General features: G+C 38.1%; 1 protein-coding gene and 1 long non-coding RNA gene across 3 annotated transcripts; one reads left to right on the top strand and one right to left on the bottom strand.

Annotated features, from left to right (window-relative positions):
- The first annotated feature begins 751 nt into the window (after nucleotides 1–751).
- On the top strand, nucleotides 752–17,688 carry LOC146471264 (uncharacterized). 2 transcript variants are annotated; one of them, XM_085120931.1, is made up of 9 exons: nucleotides 752–4,161; nucleotides 9,239–9,302; nucleotides 9,843–9,879; nucleotides 11,313–11,415; nucleotides 12,193–12,388; nucleotides 13,088–13,229; nucleotides 13,825–13,912; nucleotides 14,541–14,606; nucleotides 15,077–17,688. In XM_085120931.1, exons 2-9 carry the CDS (start codon nucleotides 9,287–9,289, stop codon nucleotides 16,997–16,999), a joined length of 2,571 nt encoding a protein of 856 aa, XP_084977057.1. In that variant the 5' UTR covers nucleotides 752–4,161; nucleotides 9,239–9,286; the 3' UTR covers nucleotides 17,000–17,688. The 2 variants fall into 2 exon arrangements, with proteins under 2 accessions (XP_084977057.1, XP_084977058.1); XM_085120932.1 differs by lacking the exon at nucleotides 752–4,161 and adding an exon at nucleotides 5,719–5,803.
- LOC146471265 (uncharacterized) lies at nucleotides 5,412–8,536 on the bottom strand. Its single transcript, XR_014866817.1, has 2 exons — nucleotides 8,286–8,536; nucleotides 5,412–5,628 (listed from the first exon to the last, which is right to left on the bottom strand). It is a non-coding gene; the product is annotated as an uncharacterized LOC146471265 (long non-coding RNA).
- Nucleotides 17,689–19,064: the final 1,376 nt, after the last annotated feature.

The raw sequence follows: 19,064 nt of genomic DNA, 5'->3' as shown, positions 1-19,064 counted from the left end.
TCTATAGATGGCGAGAATGAATGGGGACTGTGGATATTTTGCTACCAACAATGAATTCTCGCGATCGCGTTGGCAATAATATCTCGTTCATGTTTTATGCTTCTAACATCAGTCGGCACATCATTATGAAAGTAATGATCACAATCACAGCCTTTAATCAAGACGAAAACGAAGCAAGAGGAAAAAGAAAACAGAAGAACCGGAACCTGACTCGAACTTGACTCGGGCTCGAACCGTTGACTCCTGCAACGAGCAAACTCTGCTGGTATGAGATAGGGAAGAAGCTAAAGAGGTCTGTGAGATTGGATCGACCGCCAGTCTCATAGAGCTAACAGTTTGCTCCTTCGATTGCTAACGACAGGACTCGTGAACGAGATCACAAGCAGTCCAAGCTTATGTTATTAGAGAGCGAGATATAATTACTTGCGTGACCTTTGAGCGCAAGCATGCAGGACTGAGTTACGGGTAGTCGTTGAGATTCTGAGCGCTTTCAAGAGTAAAGACTTTGCGAATAAAATATCGTAGATCCAGAACGTCAGAAAAACTGAAGCTACATTTCATCATTTATTCGATAAAATGAATAAAACTAACTCATCTCCAATGTATTCTTATATGGTTTGGGGTTCCTTTACCGTGTGGGAGTTTCTATGACAGCACTGTTATTCCCTTTATAAGACAGACCCAAAACCGTATGCTCCCCCCCCCCCCCCCCCCGCCTTACACGACTGAATCGAGCTGAGCTAACCTTGTATGTATACAGCTATTTCAATTAACGTTTTCGGATCAAAATAAAGCTAAAAGACAAGACCGCAATGTTTTGAGGGATTATTTTTTTATGAATAATTTCATCAAAATCATCCCTGCACGTGCAGGTCATTGTACTGCTAATTACAACCTATTGTTTTCTCCAGGCATGACTGATTTTGATGAATTTATTCATAAAAATCCCACTTAAACTTTCGGTCTTGTCTTTTAGCTTCATGCTTTGAACCGCCAACGTTAGTTGAAATGACTGTATCGCTAATCGTCCACTGTTAAGCCTTAATCTATTAATGTCTGCGTCTCAGCAAGTCTCAGTGTTTCAGTGACAACTGACATCTAAAATTTGATGTTGCAAACATCTTATCATAAATTACTTCCTGGTTACTTCTATTTTAACTGAAACAAAAGCTAGTTGAAAGGTGCATTAGCCTTTGTGGTTTCTTTGATTATTCCAGGAGGGAGGGAGCACTACTATGTATTATTTCGAGAAATGTAATAAAAAAAAAAAAAGATGGGTCTGCGAGTGGGGGTAAGAAGGTAATTCCGGCAATAACTTATTTTTCTGTCGTTTTTTTTTTATATTATTATTTTTTTCTAAAAGCTTTTAAACATAAAGAGGATAATAGCGAAGTTAAAAAAATGAGATCATTTAAAGGACAGGTCACCTTGCTCGTTTAGGAGAAAATAGCCATTTAGTTATTGGTTGGGGTTAGCATCCGGAGAAAACAGACTATGTATTCAACGTGCGCTCTCTAAGCGAGCGCTAACGACGTAATGATAAGAAATTATGCACAGTAAGAATGCGCAACAAATTCAATGAAATCACCTTAAATCATAACTCGCTCTCTAGTGACGTGCACTTGGGCTGCCTATGACGACATAAGTTTCCCCGCCACTATCTAGATAGGGACTGGTAATTTTACTGAGAAATCAATGCATTTAAGAAAGATAGTCTGTTTGAAGGACCAGTGTCCGATTCAATTGAGTTTAGTCTCAATTGTTGTAGCTCAGCGTAACAGACCGATAACAACGACTAGGAGGACAAACGTTTGGCGAGATAACAGCTCTCAACTTAATGTTTGCGGCATCGTTAACTCTTAAGGCACAGTTATGCAATATTACTTCTCACAGTAAAGCGCTGTAAGTGTTCACGCATTGAAGGTTAAGTTAACTTGCCCAAAGAATTAACCGCAAAGACTAACACAAAAAAGACAGGCCCGCGAGTGGTCGTCAAGCTCGTACTTCTGGCAATAACTTATGTTTCTGTTCTCTTTTTCTTTTCCTTTTTTTTTTTTTTTCAAAAAACGTTTAAACAGTTATGTAATATTACTTCCCACAGTAAAGCGCTGTTAGTGTTCATGAACCGCAAAGACTGATACATTTTTCAAGTAGCTTTGCTCCAGTTAAAATAGAAATGACCAGGAAGTAATTTATGATACTTGATGTTTGCAACATCAAACTGTTGATATGCCTGTGTCAGTTGTCACAGAAGCACTGAGACCTGCTGAGACGCATTGTAAAACACCGGAAGATCAGCTTCTACGGATATACAAGGCCGAGCCCAGCTAGATTCAGCGGCGTTGTAGGACATTTATCTACAGGAACTTTTGTTGTAAAGAACAAAGCGCCGTGTACTTCTTACGGAAAACGTTTTCTTACTTTTTAGTTTTCCTATACCTTAACACGCCGAAATTAAGTGTTTCACGTGACGGCCTGATCTCTCTTAAATACCCGCGGGAATCATACCGACCAAGAAATACAATGCCGTTCGGAAACGCTGCTAAAAGGTTTACATTATTTATGATAAACATCTAGGCCAAAGGTTTTTCTTTAGGTTGAGCACTACAGATGGCCAACTTGTTCAGTTTCAAACATTCCATATAGCTATCGTATCTAATCTCAGCCAAACTCACGCCACAAAATTTTAATCTTTCCACTAAATACAAAAGTCGGCGAAATCCCCTGGAATCTAGATGCAATGTTGGACAAAACCGTTGAGAATCTTTTTGTCGGCCTATAAATTTCATCCCAACAGTGTTGCTTCTGGAACGATTCAACACCCCTTATCAGTGTTATCAGTGCCGGTTGAGTTCGCCACTGCACTGGTTAAGGGACATTAAATGAGGGGAAGGGAGAGTGGGGGAGTGAAGGTTTACCTCTCTCCACCAGACAGGGCAATTGACCTTCATGTGCACAATTCACATTTTTCTCAACTACTTTTGCCCAAGATCGTAGGTGACCTAATTTCGCTTTTTTCTTTTAACGAGACGAACGAAAACGAAACGAAAACTACGGATTTTCTTTAAAACTAAATCCGAAATTCTGAGGCAATATAATGCCTCCCGAAACAAATGCTAACCAAGATGAACCCAGACGACGAAACATTAACTTAGCGATTTAAACAAACTCTGGCTTGCTGTAAATCACACATGTACAATGCAAGGAAAAACCAGACCCGGGGACGTTCCTTATCGTGCGAATTACTCATTTTCCTCAAGAAGTCAACCCGCGGAGATCAAATTTTGGTCCACGAATTTAAACTGGTCTGAATTGAAGGGATAAGTCCCGTCAAAATGTTCTGTATAATATAGAGGTAAGAAGATTGACAGCAACTGGAGGTGGTAAACAAAACCTTCTCAAAACGCCAGCTCAGAGATTTAACTCCAAACTATATCGTTTCCGTTTTAGAGCTGAAATGCTTTCGTGAGTTTCAAGACGCATTCAGCGTTAGAAGTCATCCTTAAAAAGTAAAGCCAATTTTATGCTGCAATAAACAGAACCCCAAGAAAAAAATGCTTGACATCTATCCCGTTTATGGTAAAACGAGAAGATTTCATTGACGTCTTTAAACACTAATTGAAAACAACCTTACATAGTAAAGGAGAGTACATTTACTTTAGGAGAGTACGTGCATTTACCGCAGAAGACGGTATTTTTAATGTTTCACTTCAGGAGGGTACATTTACTGAAGTTAAAATTTTTCATACCGAAATGTTTACACGTCCGAATTTCAGCGATTAGGGATAAATCGATGTTTGAGTTGATTTGATAACAAACTGAACCGTTTTTCTTTAAAAAAAAAAAAAGGGAAAATCGCCAAATATCTCAGATGGCGAAAGTTTTTAATGTAATGCAGTTCGTCTATCTAATTTCAGTCCGATAATATGGCTACACAGTATTAATTTTTTTTTCTAAACACCCGAGGGGAATACATTTAATGAGCAGCAAGATGTCGCCAGAATTTGTTTTCTTCCTCATTCCACCTTGACATCACTCTCCAATCACATGACACCGCCCTGGTGCATAAAACACACCCACACATTACTAAACGACTCATTTGGCTGGAATACAGAGCCAAGAGCGTTTTGAAGCCTCTGGACTTCTCGCATACTACGCAAGGTAAGAGCCGCTTTTTTTTAACAAATTCAATTGACTTGATAACTCTAAGAAACAGCACCAACTTCATCTCCTCATGTAAACCTTAGATAATATGCAGCTTAACTGCCAGTTCACTTAGTGAAGGTCAGTTGTTGCGCGGTCAATTACTAAGTGGTAAGGCCGTTTCTAGCCAGCTCAGCGCCCGTTGTTAACTGATATGATGAAAGCTTTGACGAGTGCATGCAGTTCACGATCGGAGTTTGATTGGATGGACCAAAAATTAGCCAATTTTCTGATACTGCTACACAGAAGAAATTCCAGGTAGCCTTCGTTTGAAAATGCCCAAATGAGCTTCGGTCGCCGGACGTAAAAATTTACACAATGTACATTACTTCGTGGAAGTATTCCTCACTAGTTTTTGCATCGATGATTAAACCGCGTTTCAATCTCAGTAAGAACCACTTTTCTAAAAAGAAAATTTTTGCCTCATTGAGATCCGCAAAAGAAAGTTGATTATCGCAAACACTCTTATCTTTGACTGTTTGGCGAAATGAAATTACATGTATACCCCGCACTGCATGATCAATAAGAAAGGGTTAACTTTGATTTCACTTGCACAGCATTCCACACATTACCTAGTACTATAGCGGAGACATTAGATCAGCCTATTGACGGAAAATCAAGGGAACAATTCAGTTAAAACTAGATATCTGGCAAACAGAAGGAAGTAAAGTTAACGAACACAAGTCTCGTATTTGTGATTTTCTCTCCGTCCAAACCTCAGTTACCAGAAATTTGCTTGCCTATCTAGTTTCATAATTTTGTTACATCTGCAAAAAAAAAGAGTCCCTTTACGTCAAAAGCTTGGAAAAGAACATTGTAACTAAAGCCATCGTTCTTAACGAGATAACCTTATTTAAGGTGACATGAAGGATGAAGGAATCCTCAAAGCTAAAAATATATATGTTGCATCCCAGTGGTAGCTCAGTACACTTTCGTTACGACTGACCTCTCAAAATATCTACTTTCAATATCGGAGATGGATTTTGGATTATTGGATTTTTATAGCAAGGCCTATGATCGTTTCACTTAGCGCAGCTGTCTATATGAAGAAACAGCTAGAAAGACAGACAACGTCTTTCGCGAGTCATTATGTTCTCCATAGAATGAACGCATATAAACTTTGAACAGAAGAATTCAAAATCGGGTATATCGGGTAATTTTTTTCACGCCAAAACAGCAGACCCAGTAACAAGACATCAGAACGAAAAAGTTTAAAAATAGTTTTGTCAACTAAACAGAACTACTTCCTCATAGAGGATTAAGACACTTATCTCAATATGAAGGGACCTTAATTTAAAGAAAACCGCAAACAATTTCCGCTCTTAGCTCCATTGAGTCGATCTGTTTTCTTTCTCCTGATCTTTCCACGACCTTGTTCAATCATACGCCGTGCTTGACATTTACTTTCATCACGTGAATAACAATCTGTAGAGAGAGCACTCGAATAAATATCACTCAGTAATGACAGAATTTTGCTTTCAATTTGCATTAAACCTTATCATCGAGAGAGGGAGAGGCAATACTGCAGGGAAACGGCTAGAGCGAGCCTTTGGATTCAAAAATAATTGAATTAAGTGCAACAAATGCAATTTACAAACAGGTAAATAGTGCTTATAAATCATTTTACGGTGAATTCAATCAATAGATCTGGTAAATTAGTGCTATTTAATATTCAGCTTCCTCATGCCATGAGAGCTGAAACAAAGCCAGGATATGTCATTCTTAAATGACAGTTCACAGACATCGAACTGCTGAATCATGCTGAATCGAGAAATAGTTACAGATGATACTTAAAAAGTGTTTGCTTTGGTTTTATTTTAAATTAATGCACTATGGCTAGCAAAATTCGCTCCATCATCTCAGCCGATGAGAAGCAAAACCAAAACCAATAATGACTTGCTAGCTCGCATTTTCCCGCGCTTGGTGCCGGTTACATGTACTTGTTTTTGATTGGTCGATTATCTTGTTTACGTCTGTTCTGGTTGGCCAGAGTAAATTCTTGGTTTCTGTCGAAAAATTATCTATGTGTATTTTAACTCTCTTTATATTGTTAAAGGGGCAGATTTGTGAGATTTATCTCGTTTCAGGGTAAAATTCCAAAATTTCTAAATTACAGGTTTAAAATACCTCAAATTCTCATAAATGAATTACTTATCACTAATGAGTTGAAATCAAGCGAATTTTCAAGGAAAAAATAAACCACAATATATTGCTGGTAATTTTATCTTAGACACTACGAAAAAACGTTATAACACTGGCCCGACTTTTTCAGCTTAGTATCCGTTCGCATAAAAGAAGATTTGGCCATTGTTTATCAATCAGTACCAAGCTGCTAAAAATAAATATAATTATACAGTTTTCCTGTAATTATTTGAGTGACAGTTAATTATCCTGCGCTGCATTGCTTATGTAAAAATTTAAAGGAAGATTTTGTTATGTATACGTCAAAGTATGGTTGCTGAAGCCTAAAGCGTCGCACTTAAACTGCCGTTTTAAAAATAAAAATCATTACTGACATCACTTTCAACATTGGTATCTTTCGTTCATACGGTCAATATAGAACAACTGTTGCGTTTATTTCGAATTCATCAGCTAGTCGCCATATATTATTCCGAGAGTACTAGATTCCGGGCTCGGGAGAAATGGAATTGGTTGTTTATAAAACAAACAAAGAAAACGTTCAATTGTTGCTCAGTTAGGTAACTTCGAAGCTGAACGAGTGACCTTTTTTCCCTAAAAAAAATAAAGAAAAGAAAAGGCTACCGCAATACGATACTGGAGGCAACCACATTATACTGTTTGTTTAATATCCAAGGCCGGCTTATTGGCGTTATCGATTAAAATGGTATTCGTAACATTTTTCATTTTCCTAAATGTGGGAACGAATGAACTGACTCCAGCGCAAGTGGCATGAATTACGGATCCAAAATGTTTTTAGACTGCTGTCTCCGACCTAAATCACACCATTTAGCTTTGCTTCAGTTCGCTTTCACGTACATTATTGCTGACACGATACAAACCGTACTTATCAAAATAGCTTTCGTCATACCTTTTTGCTGAAACGGAAAATTGTGGTTTCGTTTAGGTAGCACTTGGTAAACACATTGATAACTTCACATTTATTCTTACCATGCGCGTAGATCGCAGGAAGAACGAATTGATAAAGACAATACTCAATCATTATTCGCCCTGGACCTTGAAAAAACCTTTTGCCCAAAACTATTTCCGTTTTGTATGTTCCGAAGAAATCCAGGCTTGTTTAGAACACAGTAGAGAAGATAAAACTGCATTTACTCAAATGATTAAACAATCTCTAATGAGTACGCTCTCATGCTGGTTGAAAGTTATCTTGTATAATGATAGAAATGCAATATGTAAACAAAAAAATGACACCACGCATGCTCATAAATTAATATTTCAATTTTCTGCAGGCAAAACCTAGGCGAAATTTACCTCATCAAATGTTTATTTATATCTCGACAACCATTTACAGCAATATGGCCTTCAATATCTCATTTTAAATTGTACAAAATGGGCTTCTCAGAAAAAAAAATAAATCTTACCATAGAAACCCAGCACTTTTCTGAAAAATAATCTTAATTCACAAAAATTAACCAAAAAATTTGATTGCATCTGAGGAAAATTTGTTTTTTAAGTGATATGTAATTTTACAATGAATTGACAAAAGAAGTGATTCCCCTCGTGTCAGCAACATTTTCTGAAAATTTGGCTGGAAAAGAAGAAATCTTAAATTAGTTATGATTTTTTGTTTTTTGCCCATGCAAACGCATCAAAACACAGTCAAAAATGCATTTCTCCATGAGAACATTACAGCCGAACAAATTACGGGACCAATTTTACTTGGGCAAATAGTTTGAATCGCATTGCTCAAAAGATGCTTTCAGCAAACATTATTGAGCTTTTTAACCAAGAGATAGGAATTCATGATTAATATTTAAGAACTAGAGGAGATATCAAACGCAAAAAAGGTAACCTAAGGAGTATATCTTCGCATTTCAAAACCATGTGCTCGATGGCGTCGCTTTCGCGAACAGACGCGAAGGCTTGTATTAAGCGCTTACCTCGATTTCTTGCTCTAGTTTTCTAGCTGGCGGTCTATATCGCTTTCTTCATCATTATACATCTCTTCAACAGAGTTTTCATTACCAAAAATCTTTTCTAACACATCATCTGCGGGAATTAAATCGACCCGCGAACTTCTAAATGCCGAGGCCATTTCTCACCCAAACATGCGAAAACGCAAAAGTCGATTATATATGCCATATTGAAATGTCATCACTTAAACTCGGTACCTAATTGGCTTAATAATGAATGGACATCATATCCTCCAAGTATGGAAAGAAACGGAAGTAACGCAATTTTTCTGCGAATTTTTAAATGTTATGGATGGATATCCACCCATGGTCATGAATCTTGCCGGAAAGATATCCTTACACATCCATTTTGTTCACGCAGTAACGTCAAAAATTTTCAAACGTAGTTAAACCGCATTTTTATGCAAATAACTGTCGTCTTAACTGGCCTCCTAAAAACGTTGACAAAAACATTACGGTTACATTGTACTTCGTTTCAAATAAGCGTGGCTGTAACGCAAACCCTATGCCCGCATTTGGCGCAGAAGTTTGGAGATATGTTGAATGGTTTTACTATGTTTTGATTGCTTACTACACGGATTAATTATTTAATTATTCGCGAGTTTTATCAGTTATAGTAGCAATATTTATAGCCAATTTTTCTTGTTGTCATATGGCTTTATTGACTACGAGTTTAGAAGTATGGAAGAGCGAGGTTATGGAACTGCACAAGCCAGTAGGGAAGCAATTGGTGTTTTCTTAAAATTCTACTAGCCTTTTTGCTAATCAGTCCGTAGAAATTTGGACAACTGAAATGGTTTGTTTTCACACGGCACGGCATGAATATACTGCTTTCCTTTGGTTAATCAAACACAGATTTAGAGTAATCAGAGAATTCAGTCAGTCAAGATTATTTTATAACGTATTTTATCTTTTTACAGATTTAGCGAAAACACTGAGTGCCTCTGAGGTTTTAATACTGCATCCTAATGTCGGTGGAAAGCGGTATGTTTTCTTACTAATTTAAACGTAATTGACTGTAACTCCCACCCTCTCTCAATAACCCGCCCCTCCCTCAAGTATCACCCCAAAGTCTTCCCTTCCTCATCTTATCAGAAAGCAAAAAATTCGAAGATAAAGTTCTTAAAGATGAAGTTCTTAGGTAAAGTTGATAAAGTTCTTATCAGATAGCAAAAAGTATCTCCAAGTTATTGTAAGACTTTCAACATTTTTATTTATTTTTTTATGACTAAAGTGACGCATTTTAATAAAAGAAGCTCAAACCCACTGAGTTGATTAGGGTGTCGGACCACAAGCAACGCCTTTGCCGCATTCCTGCGGCCAGATCCACGAGGCCTTTCATATAAATTAAGATGTATCTGTTTCTTAACAATGGCCTATTGTTGGACTAACAACAGACTATTGTCCAGAATCAATACTTAAGATACATCTTAACTTAGAAAGACTTCGTAAATCTGGACCTATTGAAAGCTCCATTTCCCCTCGCGGCTCGAAACGTATTAACCATTGTATTTATGCATACAGGTTATATTGATCTTACTGACATGTCAGGAAGTGAAGGGTAAGTATTATTTATTTATTTATTTATTTATTTATTTATTTATTTATTTATTTATCTATTTTATTATATCTTTCTGTGAGTATGACTTAATATGTTAGTAAACTAGCGTAAGTTCAGGGTTGGTTAACATGGGTCTATAAACTTGTGTGACAACTAACTGACTACAAGCTCGAATGTTCACAATTAAGGACGGTGCCTTCTAATAGGGAAGTATTTTTGCGATGCTTATCACTATGCGGGAAAAGCAGATCTTAGTAGCGACTATTGAAATCAAAAAAGAAAATTGGGGGTAACCACGCATTTTTTAGAGGTGATTAAGCAACATTTATTCTAAAAAGCAGCAGAATACAGCGCAATGTATGGTGCTTTTTTTCCAAATAGAGCTTTATTATCTCTGAAAAATGCATGGTTACCCCCAATTTTCTTTTTGGATACCAAAATCACTTGTTAAGCTCCGCTTTCTCCGCATAGTTTTAAAGCGCGCAAAAATATCCCTGTATTAGTAGGCACCACCCATAGGAAACCCGAGTATCTCGAGATGCGCAGAACGTATGCGCAGTAACAATAGTAGGCACCGTCCTTAAATAGTCTGATTTGTTGACACGTTTGGGTTAACTGACCGTGGGAACTTTCAGAATTCCGTTTTCTACTCAACTAAGAAAACCCAAATAAACCTACACGACCACACATTGAAATAACAGGTATCCAATGAAACACTTGAAAAGAACGATAGTTTATATTCAACAAACTAAGAACTCGAAATTTGATGGTGGCCCAAGCCAAGGTCAACAAGGATCGCCAAGCATTTCTATTTCAAGAGCTGTTAAAAGACCAAAATAATCATCAACAGAACGACAACACTTATAAACTACAAAACGTTTGTGTAGGATAACCTAGACCTTGAATCAGCGTAACGGTGACAAGTTCTAAAACGTTCGACTAAAAAACCTCAACTCACTGGGTTATTAATTAATGAAATTCCATTTCATAACAACATTGATTCCCTTTCCAATGACATTTTACCGCAATTATAGCACTGGGGCAACCAGGAAGAAAATTAGATTGTCCTAGATCAGTAACATTGTTTTTGAAAACGTAATCCGATCCGGTGGAATGAGATTGTGAGAGGTCTATCTAGCAGGCTGTAGGGCAAAATTCGGACCCCTTAAGTGCAATGTTCCTTTTCATCATGGCAATTTCCTTCGTATAACGAAAGCTGGTGTTTGAAGCGTTAATCCTTTGTCAGAGCGAATAGCCCTTTGCCAGAGAAGAAGGGCGAGTGATCGAAACGTCAAATTTATGTCGTTTTACGTTGGCCAGTTTAGCCTGCCTTCGCTGCTGATATCATATTATGCATTATTTGAGAAGAAACGTTTCAGTCAATTTTGTTTCCTCAGTCAAGGTAACTTTGTGTTTTTCCTCTCACACTTCAGGCAGAAATCAACAGGAGAAACATCGTCTCGCAGCTCGACGAGCATATCAATAGATGAGGTGATGGATAAAGTCAGGAACTTCGTTCGTGACAAGGGAATTATGGTAGGATTATATTTATACCGTGTAAACCCTGGTTTAGCCCTTTAAAAATTCTCAGTTTAGCTTATTTTAATGGCCATAATATAAGAAAGAGAGATTAATACCACATAGAGATGCGGATTGGGCAGTCTTCGCCTGTGCTTAATACCTTTGTACGTTCCAAAATTAGTTGAGGGATTGGTTTGGAACTATATCACCATCACCATCGCCACCACCACCATCACGATCATCGTCATCATCATCATCATCTTCATCATCGTCATTATCACCACCACCTCGGCCCATCACCACCACCATCACTACTACAACCACCTCCATCACACCCGACCACCATCACCAGTATCACAATCAACATATCACCATCATCAAAGAAACCATATCAACATCATAACCACCCTCATCATCACCATCACCACCACCATTACAGAAAGAAGGGAGAGTGGGCAGTCTTTGCCTGTGGTTAGAAACCGTTCACGTTCCAAAATTGTTTGAGGGGTTGGGTTGGACTGGCATCACCATCACCATTATCATCATCTCCTGATCATTACAATTACAATCACCATCACCATTATCACCACCATCCATGATCACCATCACCACTATCACCTGATCACTGTCACCATCACCATCACAACTGACCTAGTGGCCAAAGTATTCACGCGGTGTATGATATGGTATAGATTCGCTCTAGTCCAACTCCCATCGGGAATATAACAGTCCCGTTCTCCTAACAAACTGAACATATTTCATTAAAAATCTTTCTTTTTCCCTCACTTAAAGCTAGAGGAGACGTTTCACGAGTATGATCCTCTGAGAAAAGGATTCGTCACCACAAGTGACTTTAAGAAAGCTTGCAAGGAGATATTTGAAGAAATCCTGACTGATGACGAAGTGGAAGAAATTCGGACCCACTACTGCAATCTGCGAAGTCCAAATTCTTCTAACTGGCCCAAGTTTCTACATGATGCAGAGTCTGGTACGGATGATAGTTCGTTATATCGTTCATTTATTTATTTATTTATTTATTTATTTATTTATTTATTTATTTATTTATTTATTTATTTATTCATATTTGTCGTTTACATTGGAGAGAATACTTCCCGTATCAATATCAAAGTGTGATGATCCACTCTATGCTCTCGATTTTACAAGAAGGCGGTTGACTGTTCTATTATAAGCAATGCACTATGAGGGAACATGACCTCGCTTACGATCTCAGGACAGCATTGCGGTTAGAGCATCCAAACGATCGACTCTTGGAACGTCATAGCCGTTCGACTACCGTTGGAAGGACTCAGAATTGTACTGACTTTTTCGGCTTAAGAGCGCTTGTTTGTTTATTTTGCTTACTTTTTGCATGCTTTTCAACAGGCTAGGGGCTGATTATCCAAGCAATACCTCACTCGTGCATTTCTTTCTTAATCAAGGCTTCAAACCATTTCCGTATTGAAAGATAACAGAAAGGGCATTTTGGAAGGTTTTGGTGTCGTCTTACATCTCATTGGTATTCTAACATGTGCTATTGCCCTTTCATCAAAATTAAAGCCTAATACAACATCCTAGACAAACAGCTTTTATTTGATAGAGTAAAGTATTGATTTGTGTGTTTCTGCTGGCTTCAGACCAAACCTGATTTAAACTGAAACAGTGTGATGTTTTATCCTCGTTTGAACAGAGAGAACTGCTAATCCTCACAGCATAAGATCCGCCAATGAAGAGCAAAAGAAAGTGATACTAAAGAAAGTTGCTCAGTTATTGAAGAGAAACGTGGCGATAAAAGATCTGTTGGCGAAAACGTCCTCAGAGGATCCCAATGAGTAAGTGTTTCTTTACCTTTTATTTACCAGTTCAGTCATGTAGTTCGTTTGTACAACTTTCGTGTATGAGAAACACAAACACGTAGGGTCACCAATCAAAGCGTTTGTTAGATCATGGCTATGTTTTACATCCGGACAAAATAAATAGAAACATGCAAAATATTAAGCGGCATATTTATAAGCAGAATTCTTCGCATACTTGGTAAAACATAATCTTGTTTAAGTCGTCGGTATTTTTATTCATAAATTTATAAGGTTTCATGTTTGGAGAGCTAAAGAACACTTCAAATACTGAGACTAATTCACCAAAAGCCAGTACGGGCATGGTAAGCGGTCTTAACTGGTGCAAATTTGTATAAATGGCTTCAAGTTATTTTACTGTAAAATGATAACATCGCCTAAGTTTTCATTGAACTGAAACTTGATGTATTTGTAAACGGTGATGACTGCCCTTAAGGAAATCATCGCAATTGTTCAGGTTCAAGCATGCTGCAGTTAACACCAAGACAACAAATACCTTACCAATCAGCAGCGCACAGCCATAACCATGCAATGCACAGGAACATAACGGTTTCTTTCTCCTTTTTGTTGCAAGAAATAAAAATGATGAGGATGCACAGGACACCCAAGCAGAAGAATTATTTAGGCTGCTCAGTGAGACCATCGAAGAAGATGATTTAAAGGTGAATGGAATTCCTAGGTTACTCTGTTAATGGGTTCACGACAGCGCTCCTTGAGCAAAACTATAGTCATCGCTTTTCCGTTTACGAACCCTTTCTTATATGCACGTTTTGCATAGACCTTTCAGATTCTATTAAGAGCACACCCACAGTACAAAATATAAACGTTGGATTCAACAATCATGGAAGATGTTTTAATCGTTTGGCCGAGCCCGGCCTTAATGTATTTAACGTCCCTTAGTTGATAAGAAATGCCCTTTACCCCTCCATAAAAAACACCTTAGCAAACAATCAAACAACAATCATAATGGAAGACATATTGCAGCTAGTCAGCTAGTTGCTTAGTCTGCTTCCCCTCGGTTTTTCGTTCTAACGTTTATTTATTTGGATGCATTTGCTCTTCGTTTGTTTGGTTTCTTACACTCTTCTATTTTAGCTAAATTAACGATTCTTAGGGAGCTGCAATGTTGATCCATCATAATCTAACAAAATAATAATATAAGTCTTCTAGACATCTAAAACGATTACAAATCGTCAGTACTGAATTATGTAGTCACTAACAGTTGGCTAAGGCGTTAAGTGCCTAAAAGACAAGGGATAACTGTTGTAACACGTTACATTTCTGTTTTAGATAATCATGAACATGTACACAGACGACATGGGTTTCAAATACCAAGAGTTTGTGCACGATTTGAAGGTACAAATATTTTCTTTTACTAAAATTTCACTTTTCTTTTTGAAAACAAACAACTTTTTCACTATCGTGCGTTGGTGGATATGAGATGCTAGATAGGCAAAGGGCACATAATGCCCAGGCGGCTATAAAAATCCTAATATCAGCAGGCGTAAGTGAATTACGCTTTTTAAGACACCCACAAAATATTGCTAGACATTGCTGTTTTTATTTTGCAAGAAAGACAAATGAGAAGACGATTTAATGGCTGCTATTTCTAAGGCATGAAATTATATCGCGGAACATCCCCTGATACTTGGCCAACGTGGCCGTAGGGCAAGATGGATAAAATCAGGCGATATTCTAAAAGATTTAAAAGGGTAATTGTTTCATTATTTTAAACACTTATAACAAAGCTCAGCTTTATAGCAGAAGGGTAGCTTGATAATGTACATGTTACTTATAGAAACTTATCTCTCTTTTATGCAAAACAGGAAACAGAAGATTTTCATGAGAAAAGGTATCGACCCTCGTCAAGAAAAAGCAAAGTTTCACCATCACCAACAATCTTTTCTTTGGAAATCCCTGAACATCTGCCTTCACCGAGTGCGAGTTCATCCAGCATCCGTCCCCGTCGAAGGAGATTTTCCATCTCATATGAGGCTTTGGTTTGGATTGTCTTTCTTGTCTTAACAACGTTGTGCGTGGTCGATCACTTTGTCCTTAAAGGTGACGTGGTACTTGGCAGAGGAAGAAAACATCCCAGACGCCTCTGGGGGACCAACATAGGTGAAACGATTGCTAACATCGTGTGGGCCGTCACTGCTCGCCTTATCATAACTTCCCAGAATCTGATGTTCTACACGATGATGTGGTGTTTCCCGAACTTCATCAACGAGATTGCTCCAAGGTGGATCACGATGGATAGTATCCGTGATGTTCATGTACGAATCCACAGATTTGCTGGCATCTTTCTGATTGCCATCCCGTCCCTTGCCCACGTCCTTGTGATCTTTCTCCCGCCTCTTGTTGATGGCACGGCATTGAAGTACTACCCTCCAAGTGCGTTCAACTACAGCAGCTACTCAGATCACTTGAACTGGTCGGAGTTCTGGGATCCTGCAGCCGTACATAATTGGACTTTCAACGACCACACTGGAGTCCACATCACTTCGGACGAGATATATCGCTTCATGGTCATAATCGTGTTGTTCTGCCTCTTCTTCCCTCTGAGCAGATCAAATTACGCTACCCAACGTAGCTACTCGTTGGCGATGGCCTTGCACCTGTTTGCTGGTATCTGGTATGCTATTGACAACATTCGAAAGATCTTCCATGGCTTGTCGCAGGTGGTAAATCTGCCCGTGCTGATCATCTGGTGTTTGGACCGAGCCCTCTCCATTTGGGTTTACCGACATCACCATGGTCGCATTGTGCGGAAGAGAGTCGTTGGAAACAACGAGTACATCGTTGTGTATATCAAACTGGACAAGGACGTGGAGTATGCCGTTGGCGATGTATACTATCTTCACCATCAGATTAAAGGCAGCTCAGGAGTTGTTCCTCAGCGATCGCATCCCTTTACGACCTTTGCAAATTTATCGCAAGACTCAACATGGGACATTGGTTTGGTGGTATCTGTAATGGAAGACGAAGAACAATTGTGCCTCCCTTGGACAAGCTGGCTAGCCAACGATAACAACTCGTCTACTTTTCACACGTGGGGCCCTTATCGTTCCTCTGTTTGGCAGCTGTGCAATCAGGTCGCTGAAGAATCAGACAAGACACGATCGCCGTTCCATTACACACTGTTCGCAACTGGGTCTGGGTGTGGCTATCTCTTGGACGTCCTAAGCTTTCTAGCACACAAAACAGAAACACCACATAAACCCAATAAAATTGATATTTTCTACTCGGTAAGATGCAAGGCATTTTACTACTTAATGCGTGAGTCAATCGACGAGCTCCTGAAAAAGATCAAAGAAAAGAACACTGCAATTGTAAATTTCCAGTTTTACGTCACCAGTCCCGCAGAAGAAGAAGAACAGCACGAAGTAGCTGAAACAGCCGACACCCAAATACAGCTCATCAATGGCCGAATAGATTTCGAGAAAGCTCTCAAGTCTGCCAATAAACACTGTCGCTGTTACTTTGTAGGAAGACCAGCGATCGCCGAAAACTTGGAAAAAATATGCCAGAGAAAGGGCATTAGGCTCGTTAAGGATTACACGAACGGACGGGAAGGCGAAAAAGACCGCCGTCTGTTACTTAAATATCTGAAAATCAGTTTTTGGGTGATTCTTTTCATTACTGCCATTTGCGTTGTGGCTGGTATTTTAATTGATGTTAGGACCATAAAAAATAATCTAAAATCGTATGGTTTGAACACAACGAACACCAACATGAGAAAATACTGAATAACAATACCTTTATTAGGTCGTACGCCATTTTGAAATCGATTAGGCGCATTTAGATGTTTGCATGGACACCGGTGGAGCAAAAGACTGCATAATAGAAACATGCGTACTAATCCTTAGTAATCCGTAGTAATAGAAACATGCATTATTAGCGTGTTATGACCATGTTTTGACGACTCGACGCGGCCTCAAACGAATAATTTTTAGTGAATGATGATATAGCTTTAATTAGAAGAGAAACAATTGGCTGGTATCATTATTTTAGTATACACTTTATAACAATTTTAATAAGTGCTAGTGTTGTAGAAAAATTATTTCCATAGTATTTTAATCGCTTAACAGTCTGTGGGATCTAATAAAACATAGTTAAATGAAATTAAAAAGATTTCATGAATACAGTTAGCTTGGTCTGCCCCCGATAGTGCGTTTTTTAAGCCTTTTGATCCCAAATTGGGTTGGTAGTTTTGGACATAGTATTTCACTCACTACAAACACTGGGGGACAGCCACCCCTAAAACAAAGGCTATGACTAAATATTAGTGGATTTGTATAGTATTGATTTCTCACTGAGAACGTAGGCAAACGTTGATTCAATTAGGCTACCAAAAGCGTTTTTTATCGCTAGGCTAGTATGGTTATCTTGTTAATTAAATATGTATGGATTATTAAACGTTTGAAACGTTAAAACACGTTATCATTCTCTTATTTCTATTTAGTTTTGTTTTATCTATTATTATTATTATTATTATTATTATTATTATTATTATTATTATTATTATTATTATTATTATTATTATTATTTTATTTATTTATTATATATATATATATTTTTTACTTTCTTTCCTTTCTGTTCCTTCAGTTAATTTTGGGGGTGAAACAGGACAACGTTTCTTTTCCGTTGTATCCGAGTTTTAAGTTCGGTTTTCGCTCCCTCCCTAGGTTTTAGACAAAATTAACCGATTTGAGACAACTTTTGTACGCACGGTTGTCTCAAAACAATTCTCGGAAAGGCGAACGTTGTTTCCCGAGGAATCAAAGGCGTTCAATGGGAAATGGAGTCACGAGGAGGTCACGTGCAAAACGAGTGAAACGAGCTGTACTTCAGTTTATCCCGATTAACTTACAGGAGGACAAAACGTGTTTAATTTAAGAAGAAAATCGAAATTTTTGACTGCCAGCTGGGCATTTAGTCTATTTTGAGACCGTGCCTGGCTGAAACGTGCATATAGTCATAGCGTTTAAAAAACAATTTATACCTTATTATGTTCTAGTACATCATAAACAGCTAAAGCAGTGCGTCCGATTTAATTTCAGAACTGAAGCGAAAATAAACTATTTGTCGTGGTATTAATTCTCTAGTTTTCAGTCTCATGAAAGTAAATGTTCCTTTCTCAGTCGGCCACACGTCGTTAGTTTCAGAGAACAATTACCTTTCCTTTTTTTTTTTTTTTTTTCGGAGTATGCCTGTGTCATTTACTGATTATTACATCATTCTCATTTCTAGATTATTTTCTATGCTGTATGTTTTCATTAAAACACATAAATTTGACGTGGATCATACAGTTCCTGTGCCCCGGCCTTTACATGCTTGAGCGAGACACAAAATGCGTTATCCGGCAGTTATTTATTTCTTTGAGATGGCTAGTATGTTGCAGATTTATCAGACATTCAAATTTAGCCCAAAAGAACACCGATAGGTGTTATGATTACAAATTCATTTTTGACTTCAGATGTCCTTGTTCATTGGTATGAGTATACTTTCTCTAAAGAATTTGTCACACTTTTTTTTACAAGTATGCCTCGTGAAGCAGATCCGGAACTATTGTCTGTTTTAATCTGGTGTCGTGATCTAAGTAAAATCGGCGTGATGATAGTGTATGCGAGAAAATTGCTCAGTGCGTAGACAGTAAGTACACAAAGTCGTAAATAAGACAATATACGAACGTGGTCTGTATAATGATCAGTATACGTCAGGGTACACTTGAACCAAGTTCCATATACAAAAAGAATATATACTGGTCATTATACAATCCTTTCCAGCCAGTGCCCTTATACATCAGTATAT

Source organism: Pavona decussata, unplaced genomic scaffold, assembly GCF_977016875.1.
Source record: "Pavona decussata unplaced genomic scaffold, jaPavDecu1.1 SCAFFOLD_105, whole genome shotgun sequence".
Taxonomy (NCBI): domain Eukaryota; kingdom Metazoa; phylum Cnidaria; class Anthozoa; order Scleractinia; family Agariciidae; genus Pavona; species Pavona decussata.
Note: the sequence above shows the minus strand (reverse complement) of the source record. Positions and strands in the feature narration are given on the sequence as shown.